Source organism: Trachurus japonicus, chromosome 20 (assembly GCF_045865225.1).
Source record: "Trachurus japonicus isolate A0001 chromosome 20, Traja_1.0".
NCBI lineage: Eukaryota > Metazoa > Chordata > Actinopteri > Carangiformes > Carangidae > Trachurus > Trachurus japonicus.
In genome coordinates this window covers 23,510,524-23,527,066 of record NC_140926.1, presented here as the reverse complement: position 1 = coordinate 23,527,066, position 16,543 = coordinate 23,510,524, and the positions used below count along the sequence as shown (strand labels likewise).

At 41.8% G+C, this 16,543-nt stretch overlaps 1 protein-coding gene across 2 annotated transcripts in view; it reads left to right on the top strand.

Moving 5' to 3' along the window:
- Window positions 1–16,543, top strand: part of phc3b (polyhomeotic homolog 3b) — a 34,969-nt gene that overhangs the window by 17,270 nt on the left and 1,156 nt on the right. For both annotated transcript variants that reach the window (XM_085762655.1, XM_085762656.1), the window contains 7 exons: window positions 493–700; window positions 2,686–3,972; window positions 6,576–6,910; window positions 7,672–7,837; window positions 9,389–9,500; window positions 9,773–9,893; window positions 13,813–14,140. In XM_085762655.1, the coding sequence (XP_085618781.1) occupies window positions 493–700; window positions 2,686–3,972; window positions 6,576–6,910; window positions 7,672–7,837; window positions 9,389–9,500; window positions 9,773–9,893; window positions 13,813–14,140 (2,557 nt within the window). The remainder of the gene's footprint in view (window positions 1–492; window positions 701–2,685; window positions 3,973–6,575; window positions 6,911–7,671; window positions 7,838–9,388; window positions 9,501–9,772; window positions 9,894–13,812; window positions 14,141–16,543) is intronic.

The following is a 16,543-nucleotide window of genomic DNA, read 5'->3' as shown; positions in this document are numbered from 1 at the left end:
GATTGTGTATTTGATGAGTTTGATGAGGGACAGGGGACCTGTACCATTCACCTCCATTGTGTTCGCTGAGCAGCTCACGTCTCTGCCCCGCAGATCTCAAAACAGCTTGCACCGACAATTAAACGTAATGAACCTACTGCTATGACGATAGGGATTATGGCAATTTGCCAAAATGTTGAACTATCCCTTTAAAGTTCAGATTTTTGTGAAAAGCTGACTCCAGCTACTATTCATAATTGTTTTATCTAAAAAAAAAAATCTAAAAGTAAAATCACAAAAGTGAATCAGTTTATTATTATGCAAGAAAAGCAGCAAATCTCCACAGTTCAAGTGGCTGATATCAGAGGATGTGATGGGTGAACATACCTGCAGCGCCTAGTGACGGCTGCTAAGCCACGATTGGTCGAGCTCTGATTGAGGGAGGGATTTAGAATCAAAGTGAACAGGTGTGTGCGGTCTAACTGAACATCTTTCTCTCCGTCTCCTCTCCAGCTCCAGAGTCTCACGCTGAGGCCTCCTCCCCCCGGGGCCCTCACCATCCCCCCCTCCCTCCGCCTCAAGCCCCCGTCCATGGCCCCACCCCCCCTCTCTCGCCCTCACGCCCCGCTCTTCCCGCCTCTCAGGCCGCGACCGCAGCCCAGCGCCACGGCAACGGAGAGCCCCACAGCGCCCAGCCGCCACCTCTCCGTCCCACCTCCAAGTAGGTCCCAGAGGGAACACGTGTCCCTGGGTGTGATCACACGTTCTTCACTGTGTCAGCTTGGGAGTAAAGTGATGAAGTGTAAACACAGGCAGCGAAAGGAGCACGGAGGAAATGATGAAATCTGGAATATAGATTATATAGATATAGAATTTTTTTTTTAAAAACCTGCATTTGCATTTGCATCAGTAACATAACAAGACACATGATGCGTGTCGGTGTGATGTGGTGTTTTCAGCCTCTGTAAGCTCATAAACACGTCCATGTTTACAAGTAAACAATGCTAGAATTAAGACGCAGCTGTCTAACCAGGAAGGAAACGCCCTCGACATATTTGTTAAAGCTCAGTGATGCACAAAACCCCACGAGGGTCGTCCTCAGGCAGCCTACAGCCTGCAGGGAGAGTCTGGCTGTGTGATGTATTCAGTGAAAATCAGTACCTTAGCAGCGTTGGACCAGGACCGATACCCTAACATGTTCCTCTGATGTAGAATGAGCCATTTATCTCCATGAACACTGACTGAACATATACTGAACCACTGTATTCCTATGCACAAGCACGCTGTCAGACCACACAGCTGAGTGACCCAAACTATCCCTTTTAAAGTGAGCCGACGGCCAGCAGATGCACTTTACAGATAGTCAAATAAAAATAAACTGTAAAACCAGAGGGAGATGCACCTCCTTTCTTCAGGGGAAATTCTACTTGTTTGCATAAATCCACCTGTGTCTATCAGTAACCAGACATAATGTTGTTTAGTCAAAACAAAGAAGAACAGGATCTGTTCAGCACTGAGGCTGCAAGGAAAGATGTTTTTCTTTTCATGAATTAATTCACTTTTGTGCATCACAGGTTCCAAGAGACCGATGTGACATCTTAATAAAAACTAAAATACAGAGCCTTGCAAAAGTATTCCTACCCCTTGAACTTTCCACATTTAGTCATGTTGCAACCACAAACTAACATTTTATTGGGATTTTATGTAATAGACCAACACAAATGACTTGAGACTCCAGCAGGACCACCACCCTGAACACACAGCTAGGGCTGCAGCTAATGATTATTTTCATTATCGATTAATCTGTCGATTATTTAAACGATTAATTATTTGGTAGTTGTTTGGTCAGTAAAATGTTTAAAAATGCTGAAAAATGTCCATCAGTGTTTCCCAAACCACAAGATGACATCCTCAAATGTCTTGTTTTGTCCACAAACCAAAGACATATTCAGTTTATTGTCATAAAGGAACAAAGAAACCAGAAATATTCACATTTAAGAAGCTGAAATCAGAGAATTGTGACTTTTTTTCTTAAAAAACTACCCAAGCCGATTATTCGATAATCAAAATAGTTGTTAAATTAAATAGATTAATTTAATAATCGATTATTGTGCGAGTAATTGTAATTGTTGCAGCTCTACATACAGCCAGATCTAAATCCTACTGAGAATCTGTGGCAAGACTTGAAAACTGCTCTCCATCCAATCTGACTCAACTGGAGCTATTCTGCAAAGAAGAATGGGCAAAAACTGCAGTGTGTAGATGTGTAAAGCTGGTAGAGACCAAAAGATTTGCAGCTGTAACTGCAGCGAAAGGTTCAACAAAGTATTGACTCAGGGCTGAATACATATGCACACTGCACAGATTTTTATATGTAAAAAAATCTTCAACACCATGTTTCATTTTCCTTCCACTTCACAATTATGCTCTACTTTGTGTTGGTCTACATTAAATCTCAATAAAACACATTTAAGTTTGTGATGTGACAAAATGTGGAGAAGTTCAAGTGGTATGAAGACTTTTGCAAGGCTCTGTACTGTATGTTGTTGGAGGGAAAGTATTTGGTTAGTTTCAAACTCCTGCAGCTGCTTCAGGAGATATTTACAGGAACATTATTCAGCAGAAAGTCAGTAGTGAACGCTCACTCCTCCAGTCAAACCTGTGGCTCACATGTCTCTTCAAACTTCCTGCCTTGTCCTCCTGCAGCTCTCTACTCTCCGGTCCGAGCCGTCCCCCTCCGGCCCAGACTTCACTCTCCAAACGGCCACAGAGCGGTGTCTCCTCGCCAGACCTCGGCCCTCCAGCCCATCGCTGCTGCTCCGTCCTGTCAGGCCTCTCCGCTCAGCAGACCCCTGACAGGACCGAAGAGCTGTCAAACTATCCTCGGCCCCGGCCAATCCCAGCACGGCTCCTTATCCGTGACCAACCCCATGTCGGCTGCTTCCCACTTCGAGCGCTCGCCATCTGCGGCGAGGCAGCTGCAGATCATCGCCCTCTCCTCGGGACGCCAGACTCAGCCGGGGACGTACGCTCACGCCGCGCTGCAGCCTCCGCCTCCGCCTCCTGTCGCCGAGCCGCCAGAGCTTTCCAGCCAATCAAAGAGGACTTTGAGCAGTGACAATGTGCTTCCTCTTCCTCTTCCTCTGAGCTCCTCGTTGCCAAAAACAACCTCTCCCCTGCCCTCGCCTCCGTCTCTCCTGAGTCCGGCCTCTCCTCCGAGTCAGACCGGACCTCAGTCACAAACTCTGGTCCAGAAAGCAGAGGGGAAGGAGAGCGAGGAGCAGAGGGAGAGAGGCCGGGGTGTGAGACAAGGAGTCAGAGACGAGGAGAGTGTGGCTAAAGACCTGAGGGTGGAGAAAGATGACCAAAGAGAGAAGGTGAAGGAAGAGAAACAGAGGATAGGGACTGAGATCAGTAAGAAAGAGCAGGAGGCCGAGTCCAGCAGAGAGGAGGAACACATGGAGGTGACGGAGGAAGGACAGAGCGACAGAGAGAGGAGAGACGATGGAGAGGAGAAGAAGATGGAGGAGGAGGAGGAGGAGGAGGAGGAGGAGGCAGAGACCGCCATGGACCAGTCTGAGAAGCTGACCTGTCAGGATCTCAGTCAGCACCAGAACCCAGATCCTCCCCCGACGCCTGATACCGTTAGAGACTCCAACACAGAGTCCAAACCCATCCTGGGTCTGGTTTCTCCATCAGTTTCAATCCAGACCTCAGTCTCTGTCCCCACTTCAGTCCCAGTCCCAGTCCCAGTCCCAGTCCCAACTCCTGTCCCAGTACAAGCCCCTGTCCCAGTCCCTGCCCCCACCCCAGTACCAGCGCCTGCCCCAGCTCCAGTCCCAGTCCGAGTACCAGCTCCTGTCCCGGTCCCAGCTCCAGTCCCGGAGGTCTCCGTCCAGAGTCAGAGGCTCCAGGAGCCTCATGGAGACATCCAGCCCGTCAGTCAGGAGGACTTCTGTGAGAACATGTCCACCCAGTCTGACAACCAGTCAGGTAGGTCCCACATCTGTAGACCACAACAACACAGACAAACTCTACCTCAGTGTCCCTCTGTCTTCTGTTCTTTAAATAAACAGCAAAAATATGAAAATCAAATTCCTATTTTAATTCCCACTCACTTTTTTCCCCCTTTTTTAATTTTTTTTTTTTTCTTTTGTAACTTTTACTGCTATACGGCCTGTCATTCACTTATTACATGAAGTCATATGTCAGGAAATGTTCTGTAAAATGTTATGTAAATTGATTAAAATGTTTAAATAAAAAGTTCTAAAAAATATATATGAACATTAAATGAAATTGAATATGTAAAAATATAAAGCAATTATAAATAAATAAGAATAAAACATTTTTTAAATGAAATGAAATGCTGTAAACTACTTGCTCAGTGTGCAGCTGTCAGTTTTACCTGTAAACATCAATCATTAGTTTTTTTATGTTTCAGACATACAGTATATTTATGAAATGTTTTTGCAAAGCAGGTGTGACGAGGTCAGAGTAAAATGTAGCACTAGCATAAACAACAGCGCACAAAATACAATTAAACCTCACAGAGGAAAATAGGATAAAATATATAAATGAATTTATATAAATAAATGAAAAATAAAAAAGGACAAGAATTCAGGGAGGCCAAGGAGGGACAGCGTAATAAATACTGAAGTTTGATATCATATCAAACTATAGCTCTACATGTTTTTCCCAGGCCAGATCTATAAGCCCTGACCTCAAATGTTTTTAATGTTAAAATGATGCATCCTCACAACTTGACTCCCACTGAAGGGACGTAGGAGTTCTGGAGATTTGGGATCCATCAGTTGTCACCAGGCTGTTCTTAAATGATTCCTCTGCAGCACAAAAACAAAAATCCAGCAAAGCTTCTCTCCTTAAAAGCTTTAGAAATTCAGCCCGTGAGAAGGAAGGTTTATGGGACAGAGCTGAGACAACAATGATGGGTCAAATGTTCTGTTTATCCATCAGTCTGCAAAATAGAAATGAATCCTGACAGATCTCCATCACACTGATTCATTTGGTTTGACCAAACAAAAGAGTAAAGGTTCAAATGACAGTGATAGAGGGCAAAGGCAGTTTGTCTGAATGTCAAATTTGTTTTTAAAAACAACCACCAAAGTGCTGTGCAGGTCTGATCAGACAAGTACACATTCATACTCTTATTCCACCCACATACACAAAAAGCACAGACTTGAATCGTTGGACATTTCCAGCGGTCTTGATGTTAGTAGGCAGTTTGTTCCACAGCCTGTGTGTCGCCACCACAAAGGCTTTACTTTACACCTTTACTTCTGTTCATGAACCATGTTCCTAGATCTATTCTAGAGACAAAGCTGGTGTGATGAGCAGCTTGTCACTCTGACTGGACCTTGAAGGTTTAAAAGGTTACAAAAAAATCTTCAAAACAAACAATAAAATCTTAAAATCAATCCTTAATTGGACAGGAAGCCAGTGAAGGGAGGCCAAAACTGATGTTATATGATCACCTTTTCTCTTTCCAGTTAAAAGTCGAGCAGCTGAATTTTGAATTAGTTGAAGCTGATATAGAGATGACAGCCTTATCCCAACATATAGAGTTACAATAGTCTAATCCAGATGTGATAAAAAGCATGAATAACACTCTGGAAATCCTTGGGAGTCAGATATGCTTTGACTTTGGCTAGGAGTCATAACTGAAAGAAACTTGTTTTGGCAGAACTTAGAGCTAATCTATTTGTCCAATTTAAATGAGAGTTTAAAATAAAGACTTGATTGGTTGATTAAAACGAGTTAAAGGGCCAAGCTCCTTGTCCAGATTTTGTCCAAACACTACAATCTCTGTCTTACTCATTGAGATTCAGAAAGTTTAACTGCATCCAAGTTTCATTTCTTCTAAGCAGTTAAAAATAGGCTTCAGAGAGCCTTTTGCTTTAGTGGTAGAAAAGCTGGTTGTAATTCCTCCTGGATAGTAGGTGTCGCACTCACACTCACCCACTCTAGCTCCAACCTTACTGGTTGCCAGATACGCATATAAGGAGCGGCTAGCAGTAAAGCTAAGCTAACGCTAACCGTATTTAATGCGCAGCAGCTCTGGTGTTGACATTTCACACTCACTCACCTGCAGACGAACCTGACAAACCTGCAGCATCACGCCTGCACCAGAAACGTTACAGTTAGCATTAGCACAATGCCATTTCTCCACAGAGCTATCACAATCTGGCTCTCCTTGGGCTACACCTCACTTGACATCCATGTAGGCTACTAATGCTGCTAGAGATCCTTTCGATGCGAGATCGTTTCATGTCGACGTTGCCAAGTAACCAGATGTAAATATTTACATATTTTGGACCCATCAAAATGTATAAAACAATTATTTATATACTATAAAAAAATTAGTTCTGCACCCCTCTAGACGTTCTGTGGATGTATTATTTTTAAAAATTAATCATTTTGATGAAAAAGTTGTAGCTTGTAGCCTACCTTTAAGTTTTAATAAAGTGGAGGTAAAACAGAAAAACTCTTCACTCTCTGTTCAGACATGTTGAAGTTGTTTGATTATTGAGTGACAGGTTCAACAGAAACTGATGTTTTGTGTTCTCACTGTCTTGCAGCGCTGTCCAGCCTCTCCTCTCAGTCTCCCCCCTCCTCACCCTTCATCACCCCGTTGGCAGAAAACCCTCCCCCCCTCCTCCCCGCTCAGACCGTCCACCACACAGACCTGGGCCTGATGCAGCACGAGCCGGAGAAAGTGGTGAAAGCCACCGAGGAGTCGCAGCACATGGCCGAGCCCGAGCCCGAGGCCCTCGGCCAATCGGAAGATGAGTCCGAGAGCTTCAGCCAATCGCTAAACAGCCCTTGGGAGCCGAGGGCGTGGCCTGAGGGACGACAGGTTCTGACTCACCTGGTGGAGGGGTTTGTCATCCAGGAGGGGCTCCAACCGTTTCCTGTACGGACACACACACATTTACATATTACATAAATACATATGTGAATATTTATATATTTAGACTGAGTCACAAACAGATGTAGAGTCATTTCATTTCATTCATTTTCCAGCTGTTGTGGAAGTTTACCAACCTGCACCAAGAATTGTAATTCACCATTTGTCCACAGTTGTATTTTAGCTTTCCAATTTTAAAACAATATTTTTGGATTGGTAGAGATCTTTAAAAAACAAAAACAGCACAGCAATAAAAAAAAAAGCTACATACTACAATATTAGTACATTAAAATGAAAGTTTTGCTTTTCAAATTCTAATAACATACAGATTGTAAAGGAGGACCCCCTCGAAAACGAGAGGATTCCTCTCATCTGAGTCAGTAAATTTGAAATAAAATTACAAAAGTATCAAAATGTGTGATTATGCTAATTATTTTTTATTTTTCATAAATAAACTGATACATAGAAAATTTTTTAAAAATCATAAGCATAATTACAAGGAGTTGCTCCACAGAAAAATATCCCTCAACAGGAGCATTATTACCCCGCCCAGGGTCACAGTCTGACTGTCTCTGGGTTGTTTAATAAATGTGCACAGTTGTGTTCCTCCAGCTGCTGGAACATTTGAAGCAGTAGAAATAATTTCCCATAATGAGATTAAAGTCAAGCAGCAGCAGCAGCAGAACTCATCTCCCAGACATGTAACAGTGAATTTACTGATGCTGTCACTATGCTTCATCTTCCTCATCTGCCCTGTCGTCCTGCAGGTGAACCGCTCCTCCCTGCTGGTCCCAGAGCAGGTGGCCAAACCACAGGAAGTCAACGGGACCAATGGCAGCGAAGCATTGCCCGTGACCGAGACGACTAAACAAGCCGACCACTCCACCGACTCTGAAGAAGACGAGGGCGGAGACACGGACGACCCCGAGAACAGTAAGACAGATAGACCAGTTACCTCACAACACACTGGGACATCTGACTTCACCTGATCTGGGACCTGTGCATGGAGACGTCGTGGTTTAGGTTTACTGTAGCCTCAACTCTTTGCTCATTGAACATTATCATCTATGATTGATATATGTGAGATTTTCAACAGCCCTGGTATTTCCAATAATTTAATAAAATCATAATCAAATTAACCAAATGGAAGAACTTTATCATGAGCCAGTAGCCATATTGTTTACAGCCAAATGAATCCATGTTGTCAGCAGCTCAACCAAAGCCTTAACAAGTCAAACTTTTCTATGTTTCATCACAAACACAAGATAGTTTAGATCACAAGGTTGAGAATCAGTTTACAGGCCGACCAGGTGCTGTGGTGCATTCATGGTCAGTCTGAGACCCTTTGAAGAAATTGAAAACAACCAGAGACACTGCAGATTACACGTTGTCTCTCTAAACTGTGGAGATGAGTGTCCTGTGTGTGACGATAAAACACAGAAAAGGAGTCTTCACACTTTTGGATACATTTAGAATACATTTCTTAAATCTAGAAATTCTATTCTTGGATTATTGCAACAGAGCCTCTGAAAAGAAATGAAACTAAAGAAGGCTTTCAAGGTTGGAAATCCATCTAGTGTTTTGATTTGGAAAATGCAATAATGTGAAGTAGAGATAATCAGATAATTGGTTTTAATTGAGCTACTTTTTAGGCAAGGCAAGGCAATTTTATTTGTATAGCCTATTTTTACAAACAGTTTGTCTCAAAGGGTTTTACATGGCATCATAACAACATCCTCTGCCCTTAGACCCTCACATCCACTGAGGAAAAACTCTGGGGAAATCCTTTTAACAGGGAAAATTTGGAGAAACCTCAGGTTTTTAGAGGTTCTGGACTCTTTGGCTGATGAAACAAGTAATTTGAGGACATCAGCTCAGGCTTCAGATAATTATAGTTGTTGAGTTCTAATCAATAATGCAAATTAACTGATGATGAAAGTAACTGTTAGTTGCAGCCATAGTCACTTTCTGTGCTGCATCTAGAAGTAGAACTGCAAAAACTCAAAATCTTACCAAGAATACTTGTCTTATTTCTAGTCAAAACAAATCAAATTACTTAAAATAAGAGTCATAAAAATTAGCTTGTTTTTTTCTTTCTTATTACACGCACAGAAAACTTGCTTTCACTGGCAGATTTTTCTACTTGTTTCAAGTGAAAAATTGTTTGAAACAAGTGAAAATGATCTAAAAACAAGTTAATTTTTAGGTGATGAGTCTTATTTTAAGTGGAAAGAGATTAGTTTTGACTAGAAATGAGACATTTTGACAAGAAATAAGACAAATATTCTTGGAAAGATTTTGAGTTTTTGCAGTGTAGAAGTAGTCCTACTGATCCTGATCCTCCTACTGCTAAAAATCCATTGACCTGTATGAATATGTTTTACTCTGTTGCAGATCATGTTTTTAGATTTAATTATAGCCTGTGCATCTTTAACTCCTCCCAACTGAAGCATTTGACCATGAGCATGTCTCTGTCTGGTTCAGGGTCGGGTCACAGGGACCGAACAGTGCTGCACTGCCAGTTCTGTGGGAAGAGAGGCCACGCACATAACTTCATGCGGTCCAAGCGCTTCTGCTCCACTTCCTGTGCACGCGGGTGAGACCTGATTTCATTGGCTTGAAAGTGAAACAAAGCAGGAGGAAGAGGGGGCAGCTCCGGTGTCATGTGACCGTAAGGTGGCGTTTGTCAAAGGAGCAGCGTTGCTGTGTGTTCATGGGTGTTGCTGTCACGGCAGCGGTGCTGGCAGGATGTGGTGCAGAGACACACAGGTGTCAAATACAGATATGAGTGTGAATCAAAGCAGCAGAACAAGGAAACATCATCTCATATCTCTCTCACCTCTGTCCCTCTCTGCGTCTCCCTCTCAGGTTCAACGTACGTCTGACGAAGCGGTTGCGGGCTCTGAGTGCAGGCAGCCGCTCAGAGAGACCTCGTCCAGCTCTCAACAGGGCCGAGTCGGTGCCGGGGAAACCTCTGTTACTGCGGCTGGTACGGACACTCAGCTGACCAACACTTTAAAACACTGTGCACTGAGTCAAGCTCAGCATAGGAAAAAAAGATGCATAATTCAAATTACTGGTGAAAAAGTAAGAATGTAATCCAAAACAGACCAAATATGTACAAATGGACCACAGGGACTTCTCTGTACAGTATTTCACACTGACTGTCTTGCTGGACTCAGCTACCAGGGAACCATAATAATAATAACTTTATTTATATAGCATCTTTAAAAACACAAGTTTACAAAGTGCTTGACAAAACAACAAATAAGAGACAAGTCACACGTGCCACAAATGGACCGTTCAAGCAATACAGTAACACGGGAATATGAGACTCAAATTAAAATTCAGGATGCAGTTAATTAGATAAAATAAATAAAAGGGGGGTGTACGTGATAAAAGGAGATATACAATAAGATAAGAAAAGAAAAGAAAAGAAAAGAAAAGAAGAAAGCATAAAGTAAAACTAAGAGCGTCTGAGTAAAACTGTGAGATAAAATAGACGATAGAATCAAGAGGTGGGTTTTAAGGCTGATTTAAAAGCTGACACTGAGTAAGCACGGTGCACGCTTTATCTCCTCAGGCTGGATCATTAAGGTTACTGATCCCACAGTGATAACCTCAGATTGATTTGTTTTGTCCAAACAAAATGTTCAGTTTATTCAGTGTACAGAGATATAAACCAATTGGCAGCTAATCTTGACATTTTAGAATCTTAAAATTATTATTATTATTATTATTTATAATTTCTTAGCTGATATATAACATTATAATTTTAGTAAATGACACATGCATCTGCATAGATAAACAGAGAAGAAGCTGCCACAGGAATGCTAAAGCAAAGATATTCACCACATGTAGGTTTTGTGCATGGGAGAGCGCTTTAAGTAATAACCTGTAAAAATCTGATTTAATGGGAGTTAAGTGGTTTGTTTATATTATGTGTTGGTGTAAGAAATCCTGCACAAGCTCCTCACAGCCAATCATTTTTCATGTTACCATGCCAACATTTAGTATGAATGCTGATGAGCTAGTTGAGCTTAGGTTAGCATGTTGTCCTGCATTCTACCATGTGGACATGGATACGTGTTAGAATAGATAAATAGATCGATAAAAACTTTATCGTTCGTTTGGGGAAGTCCCTTCAGGAAATTTTGGCACCAGTTGCAGCGCCATATGATAAAAGAGGAAAGGGAAAGAATACACACAAAGAAAAAACACAAACACAATTCAAACAAAAAAAAATAGTGCCAAATGTCAAATAACAATATCAGTAGGCCTATAGTCCAGCAACAAATAACAGATAAAAAGGTTAAACATGTGCAAAGGTAGCAGTAGTTGCATCGTCCTAAGTGACTTAATTAAATAACCAGAAAATAAATTAAAAAATAAATAACTAGTGAATCTTGATGTAGCCTAGTGCTGTGTGTGATGTGGGAGTGGTGACTGTGAAACACTCACTGCTGAGGTGAATGTTTTTCCGTTTCCTCCAGAGAACAGAGGTGACGGCCATCTTTGATTCAGTCTGTAGTTTCCACACTGTGTTGGAAGTGTTCATCGTCCGCAGTTGAAATCCTCCTGTTTCTCTGCTTTCTGCCTTTTAGTTCCAGACACACAGCTCAACACACACTCAGTCTGCTCACACAGGTGTTCACTTAACAAGCTGCTGTGACTTCTGGGATATGAAGTGTAAAAAGTTGTTGACGCCTCACTGTTGTTTTTAAAACCAAAAAAAGAGATGGGTTCTGGCCTCAAACTATAAGCTACTCTTCTATAAGGCAAAATATCTTTTTACCGAAATGACACATTTACAATTATCACAAGCAGCAGAGCTAAAAAGGCCTTTACAGTATGTTTTGGAGAGTTATAAAATCTTACCCTTGTAGGATATTTTACATGTTAATCCAGTTTATTAGACTCAGTTTATGCAAATGTCTTTACTTCCTGTTTGTTCCCTGGTAGATGTTTATTCCTGACAGCGAAGAGAGGCCTTGAAGCACCGTGCAGTGTTTCATATTGTGACACAAAAGACAGACTGTGCATCTGAACAGTTCATTCAATCAATGAAATCTTGTTGGAGAGAAGTTGGAGCTTAAATCTTCCTTGTGTCCCTGATGAATGGATTGAACTACTGAGCCTCCAACACCTGTAGAAAGTCTAATTCAAGAGATTTTCTAGTGATGTCACTGTAGATGAGAGCACAGCTGACCTCTAGTGGCTGTTGTGATAACTGCAGCCTCAGCACAGGGTTTCTTTCCCTGACAATCTCCTTAGTGAGGGGCCAGGTTTATGTGATGATGAAGACCACTGTACACTATACTACTAGGTATTTTATTTTTACAAGTCTATCAATTATACTATTTTATATTCCAGCGCCTTTTACTTGTGTTTCTTTGCCATAAAATATAGGAGGTCACCGTAGTGTTTCAGATGTCAGTTGTCAGCTGTTCCTCCAGAGGGAAATTCTACCCCTGAACTTCTCATATTGTTTCATTCCAATAATAATTTTTTTTTACTGTGAAGTAAAATTATTCAATATTTTACCAAAAAGTAAAGATCTTCACTATTAATCTTAGCTTGTTAATTTCTGCTTTTACATTACATAAAGAAACAATTATTTATTCTATATGAAAATTCAAGATTTACAAATTACAAATAATATATATTCATCTTAAAGCTTGATAGTTCAACATTTTGGCAAATTGGCCATAATCCCTATAGTTTTAGGAGTAGGTTTGTTACCTTTAATTGTTGGTGCAAGCTGTTTTTAGAACGGCAGAGCCGAGCAGTGAGCTGCTCAGAGCTACGCTACGGAGACTGATGGGATTTCTTGGTTTCCCTCATCAAACTCATCAAATACACAATCCAGCAACTCCAAAACGCGCTCGGAGTTGTTTTCGAGGCAAATGCAGAGAATGCTTGACGAAAAACTGCCCCCGACGGGAACGTGCATCAGTGCATGAATTTACCTCGATAACAACTCTGTCTCGTAGTGTTCCGTTATAATCTCATAGAGTGGTGAATGTGCAGGTCACAACAACTGGCGCACATTGGCAGTCATGCTTCCGTCAGTCTGCCCCAGAGCAGCTGTGGCTACCAGACTGTAAAGTTCTACCACCGATGAGTGAATGTTTTTGAATGAGTGATGAGTGATGTGTTCTGTGTTGGGTGTTGGGAAAAGTGCTAAATGTAAGCCATTATTACTATGATTATAACTTGTCCACCAGAGCGTTTTGGAGTTGTTGGATTGTGTATTTGAAGAGTTCATTTGCAAAAGCAGATAACTCCGTTTTAAAAAAAATTCTAGAATCTTTATTTTTTATTTTTTATTTACATAAGGTGATATCAGTCAAACCAAAGTTGAGTGACTTTGAGATGTAACAAAACAGACATATCTCCAAAAAATAAAGTTTTATTGAAAACAACACTATGCAAAGAAAAATTACAAAGCCTCAGCTCATTTTTTTCAAAATGGCACTTATCTGCTTTTGCAAATGAACTCTTCATTTGATGAGTTTGATGAGGGAAACCATGAAATGCCATTAGCCTCCGTAGCGTAGCTCTGAGCAGCTCACAGCTCTGCTCTGCTGATCTAAAAACATCTTGCACCGACAATTAAAGGTAACAAACCTACTCCTAAAACTATAGGGATTATGGCAATGGGCCAATTTGCCAAAATTTTTAACTATCCCTTTGAATTTGTTAGGTGGAATTCAGTTCTGTCTCCAGTCGAACCAACATCCACTCATTCGAGTGCCAACCAATACTCTTCTGGTCATGTGACTGATGTTGATTTGTTGGCCACCAGACCTAAGCACCAAACTGTAAATGCATCAGTCCAAACCAGCTTCATGATCCTCAAGTATCAGAGTTATAACAGATGAACTGACCTTTGTTCTCGTTTGCAGCCCCGTGACCTGTGGAGCGCTGGACGCCGCGAGAAGGAGGAAAAAGAGAAGGTGGTGGCAGCAGAGGACGAGGACGATGAGGAGGAGGAGGAGGAAGAGGAGGACAGGGAGATGGGAGGGGAAGAGGACGACGACGACGGAGCGGACGAGGATCCCGCTGTTGCCATGACGGCGAGGATGGACCGGCGGGCGGCCCGGAGAGCGCGGAGGGCCTCGGCCCCCGCCACCACCACCACCACCACCACCACCACGCCCACCACCACCTTCAAACCCGCCCCCTCCCACTGGAGTGTGGAGGAAGTGACGGCCTTCATACACACACTGCCAGGTAAACACCAACCGGTCTGAACACCAGGCGGCGTCTCTGGGGCTGGCTGCCTCCCTGAACAGTGTCAGTTTGATTTATACAAACACTCGTAAGCGTCGTAATCGTCAGCAGATGATGGCTGGTGTTGGAGGGAGGAGAGAGAGGGGGGGGGGGGGGTTGGGGGGGGGGGCTCATTCACCACTTCTCTGACTCCCCCTCATTCTATTAAGTCTTTCACAAATCAGTGAAATTCATCGCTGGATGAGGTAACGTGAAAACTGTCAATCACCAGCTGTCACTCTGACATCACTGAGAAATATCAGGCAGAAAAGACTTCATCTCTCCAACTCTCTCGCCTTTCTTTCAGTTTAATGTCTTTTACAACTTCACTGTATCACATTATGTTCACATTATTACATTATGTTAAGTCTAGTTTAGTTTAGTTTAGTTTATTGTCATATACATACAAGGTACTGTGTACAGTTCAATGCAATGAAAAGCAGTGTGTCAGACACCTCTTCAACCCTTAAAGCAGAAGTAAGCGGAATGTTTGTGTTAATATAAGTCTTAAATAGTTATATCTTCCGATAGCAATCACTTACATAGAGTGTTTGGTCTGAAACACGGGTCTGTCAGTCACTCTGCTCTGCTGTAAGCCGAGGAGAAAACTTTCCTTGTATCCTACAACCTTTATCCAATGAGGAGAGAGAACGGCATAAAGGGGCGGTCCTCTCTGTGTGTGCAGCCAAGGGATGCGCGTGAATGTGGTGACGTAGGGACGAGGGCGGGGACTGCTAACTCCATCTGCTGACAGGAAGTTAGCCAAAACCACTGGATCGCTTACTTCTGCTTTAATACGATAAAAAAAAACTGTTGATAGACAACATTCAATAAACAAAAAAAATGCATTATGACCAAAATCAGACCAAATAGTTAGTTAGTTAGTTAGTTTAATTTATTTCAGACATGTTAAAAGAAATAAAACATAATACAGTAATGGACAGACATAACAAATAAAAACTTTGCAAAGACAACACATGAACAAAAAAAAAAAAAATGAAAATAAAGATAATTTGATTTTTTTTTTCCTATCTAAATAGGAGTGGGAAGAAGTAAAACTTATTTACTCCTGACCCTTATTCATAAATTATCCATCAAGCTTTCTTGTCATTATAATCTATACAATAAATTAATTTTTGACTTTATCTAGTTGGATTTATTCTAATATATTATCACTAATCTTTATCTCTCTGATATATAAGTAGGCTATATACATATATAGATTTATATTATCACTAATCTTTAGATAGAACTGAATAGAAATAATAATGCTCCATAACCAGTTGAGCAAGAAGGTACTGTAGAGTGTGTGCTGCATGTGCATTCATTTGTATGTTGAGAGTGTATCAGAATAAAACTGCTCAGCAGCAGAGTATTTGTGACTGAGGATGTTTAACCATGTTCAGCTGTTGACTTGAGTTCAGCTGACTCTTCATCTTTCTCCCTCACACAGGCAGAGACAGCGCTGGCGGGTTAGTCTCCGCTCTGTGCTCATGGTTCACAGGAGAAACTATGGCAGGCAGCACAAACACGCCAGTCATATCGTTACTGAGCTCTGGTTATTTCTGCTCCTCTGCAAACATAATAACACAACCCGTGGGCGGCTCCAGTCCCCATGTCGAAGTCGCAAGGGCAAGATACGAAACCCACAACTGCCCCTCTGTTACTTAGAACTGGGCTATAGGTGGCTACCTGCCTGCTGGCAGTTTGAATGTAAAGAACAAAAACAAGTTTTCCACAGTCAGTAATGTTGCAGGGTACAACAACAACAACAACAACAACAACAAGGATGCCTCAGCGGCCGGAGTGGGGCGAACCAGAACATATACAAGAAATCTTTTACTGCATGTGCTATACAAGCACTTAATGCAAATGGCTGCACCTGATTTTAAAGTATCTAACATACTGCTGCTGTTATTTGCATAATTTGTCTGTGTGGTATGATGGGAAGCCTCTTGTGTTTTGTAATGTAATTTAATGTGGGGGAAGCCGAAGACAAATTTACACCAAGGTGGACAATAAAGTTAAACTAAACTAAAATACGGTAAAACTTCAAGTTGACTTCTGGGATATGAAGTGTAAAAAGTTGTTGACGTCACACTGTTGTTTCTAAAACCAAAAAAATTGTGAATTCTGGAATGGGTGAATGTGACTGGTAGTGTAAAGCACTAGTGGTCATAGAGACTAGAGGAGTGCCATATGTCTATTTACCATGTGGATATGAGGATTTATCCATCCAGCCATAAGTAAATGCTGTAGTAAACACAGTGGAGCCACTGTGACTCATGATTTCTGATGCAAAATAATCTCTGATTCCATCTTCTGTGATATGTAGATTTTCTTTTATCTTTGTCATTTGAGTCA